The 3,735-nt window shown below is 33.5% G+C and overlaps 2 protein-coding genes across 2 annotated transcripts; both read right to left on the reverse strand.

Moving 5' to 3' along the window:
* Positions 1-704: 704 nt before the first annotated feature.
* On the reverse strand, positions 705-3,154 carry LOC131615938 (urease accessory protein F). The gene is made up of 2 exons (XM_058887128.1): positions 3,034-3,154; positions 705-1,557 (listed from the first exon to the last, which is right to left on the reverse strand). Exon 2 carries the CDS (start codon positions 1,497-1,499, stop codon positions 780-782), a length of 720 nt encoding a protein of 239 aa, XP_058743111.1. The 5' UTR covers positions 1,500-1,557; positions 3,034-3,154; the 3' UTR covers positions 705-779.
* LOC131615939 (protein disulfide-isomerase LQY1, chloroplastic) lies at positions 2,183-3,133 on the reverse strand. The gene is made up of 2 exons (XM_058887129.1): positions 3,034-3,133; positions 2,183-2,785 (listed from the first exon to the last, which is right to left on the reverse strand). Exon 2 carries the CDS (start codon positions 2,769-2,771, stop codon positions 2,364-2,366), a length of 408 nt encoding a protein of 135 aa, XP_058743112.1. The 5' UTR covers positions 2,772-2,785; positions 3,034-3,133; the 3' UTR covers positions 2,183-2,363.
* Positions 3,155-3,735: the final 581 nt, after the last annotated feature.

A 3,735-nucleotide genomic window follows, 5' to 3' on the forward strand; every position in this document is an offset into this window, starting at 1 on the left:
GAAAATTTGTTTGGAGGTCCGGTCAAGGTGAGAGAAGTGAGTTAACAAACTCGCAAATGTATGAATTACTTTAGAAGAAAGAACGTGAAAGTGGAGCTGATTTATTCGATGAATTAAAAAAAACAAATTTTACTTATAATTTATTACGGATAGATTTCAAATGATAAAGATAAAAAAATTGTGGAAAACTATTAAAACATCTAAAAAAAATTTAGAGGAGTGGTTGAACAAGTAATTTTCAACTAAAAAGTCTCACAAAATTCACTCCACACAAAAATCTATAAAATCTATACGTCGTGGAAAATCTCAGTCGAATACTAACAATTTTTTGTCATGGGATAGAACAAATTTTTATTTTATTTTATAAATGCCGTTATTAAATAGGATAATATTTATTTATATTTTATAAAAGTTTTAATTGAATACCACAAAATTATATTTATTATTAAAAAGACATTTTTTATTTAATAGATTAATAACTAACATTTTATTCTTTGAAAACAAATTAGTGGAATGCTATGAATTCGAACTTACATCTTACAGTTGAATGTTCATGGAAGTATCAACTCAACTAAAAAGTTTTTTAAATTGTTTTAAAATCACAATCTAATACACCTCCGTAAGAGTAAGGAAGCGATCTATTTCACTTACATTATAACTATTATAACCTCAATTAAAATGAACTTAAATTATTACAAACCACATTAAAATAAAACAAATTTCTCAATAATTACTGAAATATGAATTCTTGTCCATATTTTTGTGGCCCTCATCACCTTCTAAGATGAAAACAGCCTAGAAAACAAGTAACCATGGCAGCCTTGCACAGTATCTAGAAGAGGCATAGTTTGACAAGCATCCTCAACATCACGATTCATCCATTTTTCTAATATAACTTCAGCAATGGGAGCAACTTGATGCTGCAACAATGCTGCTCCAAGTGGTCCTATCAAGTTCAGTCTTGTAGCAGCAGATATCACATCCCGCATCGTGATGAACATATAAGCTCTCTGCGAACTCGCACTATCGAATCCCAATGCTCCACATGTTAGTCCGAATATAGGAGCGTGATGAAAGGTTACAGTCCCTAACTTTAATGAAGTATCTCTCATTGTTTTGAGAGAGGGCATCTCAGAAAACACAGCTGAAGCTACCCTCATTAACGCAGATCCTTGCGAAATTGACGCCTTTCGACCCACTTCGTTAGTAAGGGTAGCATCCAATATTCTGTCGAGGTTATGCCAGTTTTCCATACTCGGTGACGTGCAAGCTGAATGCACGAAAGGAAGGAATAAGCTCCCTGTGTTCTCCAATACATGAATAAGAAATGTCTTGAGGTCATTGGAATCAGACACTATGCGCGACTGAACTGCGGCTTCAAGACCAAAAGAATGAGCAAATCCACCGGTAGGTAGAATCGAATCCAACAACTGCCATTGACTCCACTGTAAAGACGAGTTTTCAAAGACAGGTTGGTTGAGCTCTTCCTTCATTTGCATTATGAAATATGTGATATTTCTCCAAAGTTGACCAGGAGTGCCGGTTTACTACAGGTGCCTATAAACCAGAATTACACATTCAAATTTGAAAAGTCTAAAATGTTTCCATAGATCATTTGAAACTTTATTGCATATGTAAGATATAAACTTATGAAGCCTACTCTATTATGCATTTTCGATTTTTAGTACACAAGCTGAAAATTGTTTTGTTCTCAGAGGAATAGGAACATTTAACTCAGTCAAATATGCAAGTTTAATCAAAACCTATGAAGCAAGAGACTTTGGAAACACGATACCGACACTAACACGTTGACACCATACTAACACGTTGACACCAGTAATAATTTGAAATAATGAATAAGTTAAACGTAATCGCAAGTGTTAGTGTAGGTTACGGACACCAACACTAACACAGACACCTTTTATTCATGTGTTGGTGCTACAAAGATCAAAACATGTCAAATGTACGTCTCTGGAAAGAATAAACAGTCTTTCTCTTTCCTTTATCTTACATTTGACACTTTCTTCCATGAAACTATATATGCACACTTCAGTCCATTCAGAATCATCATCTAACAGATATTTTAAGCTATATGTAAGCTACTCGAGTTCGAGTAACAACATTCAGTCAAAAAAAGTAGCAACTTACAACATATCAAATTGCATGTTAAAATCAAATAGCATTAGGAAGTAGGAAGTTCAAACAATCAATTAAAGCAATTTTTCCATAATGTGATTGAGATCATTTATTCTGCAATTACAAGTCAATCTGCTATACCATAACATTCTCTATGACCTCAAACCTAATATCATATCATCGATTCATCACCCAAGAAGAAGAAAAAACTAAGACTAGTGCTATTGCTATTCATTATTCTCCTTCTCCATGAAATGAAACCCCATAACACCCCTATATTCTCCACTTCCAAGGCACCGCGAACAATACGTAAGCCCACTTCCGTCACAATTCTTACACCACCTCGGCCATTCACCTTTCGGAAGCATTTCCAAATCAACCCGATTCGTCCTTCCTCTTCCCTGACAACAATGACAATCCACTCTTCCACTCCCCTCACATACCACACAAGGTGGATCCGGCTTCTTTCGTACTTTCCTCCGAACATTCGACTCTGTCCTCACAACCCATGATACCTTCCTGATTGAGAGATGAGGCAGTGAATTGTTGCGTGATCGATAATACGGCAAACCATTAAAATTTTCCGCCTCGTTTCGCACGGGTGTTAATAAACTCGAATTCACAACAAAACCCATCAAGTAAATGGAATCTGAAACAAACAAAAGGGTACCTACTCACTGAGGACTTTCAACAAACAGTTTCCTTGCATATTGATCAGTGATTCAAAACACCAGTTTTGGGGCTAAATAAAACTAAAAATCTTCCTAATAGTACTGAAAATAATCATGGAATAAAATTTGAAAAAAAAATATGATTTTAAAGTAAATTCATGGAATCAAGATAATGAAATTGAAGTCAGAGCAGAAATGAAGAATATGGGTATGAGAATTTGATTACCAGGTGGAGTTGAATGGAGTCTCTGACGAACTTCTGCTATGGGATTATGTTTTGTGTTTTTATTTCTCTTCTTAAGTTTATCTCGACAGAAATGGTTTTGTAAAATTTGTGTATTTTAAATTTTTAAAAGCTTAAATTTTGTGTACTTTATAAAAAAAATGTGGTTTTTATATTGAAAAATATTCTTTTATTGCTTCACATAACATGTTTAACATGGATTTTTTTTTTAAATAACCAAAATTTTCAATTCTTTTTCCAAATAACCACACTTTCAAAAAAAATTATCAAACTAGTCACATTTCAAAAAAATAAAAATTCGTCACAACGTATAGCGCATGCTAGGGGTGTTCGCGGTGCAATTTGATTCGGTTTTGAGCATAAAAGTCATCTTAACCGCGAGATAAAAATCATTGCGGTTCGGTTTGGTTCGGTTGATTTTTAAAAAGTCATCCAAACCAAACCAAACCAAACCAATGCAGTTAGGATCGGTTCGGTGGACTGCGGTTTACACTATAAAATAAAAATGTACTGAAATAAAAGGAAAAAGGAAAGTAATTCAATGTCAATATAATATATGATATTATACCATACAAAAGAAATTATATTACAAGAACAATAGAGAACTAAAAATACATTATAAATGAAATACATATATTAGACAGTAGAGAATTACATATATATGTAGCTCAATAAAATACAAAA

This window comes from Vicia villosa, linkage group LG7, assembly GCF_029867415.1.
Source record: "Vicia villosa cultivar HV-30 ecotype Madison, WI linkage group LG7, Vvil1.0, whole genome shotgun sequence".
In the NCBI taxonomy this organism is placed as follows: domain Eukaryota; kingdom Viridiplantae; phylum Streptophyta; class Magnoliopsida; order Fabales; family Fabaceae; genus Vicia; species Vicia villosa.

Bases quoted from the DNA above. Each gene is read 5' to 3' on its own strand.
- LOC131615938 (XM_058887128.1), bottom strand. From the start codon at position 1,499: ATGCAAATGAAGGAAGAGCTCAACCAACCTGTCTTTGAAAACTCGTCT.
- LOC131615939 (XM_058887129.1), bottom strand. From the start codon at position 2,771: ATGGGTTTTGTTGTGAATTCGAGTTTATTAACACCCGTGCGAAACGAG.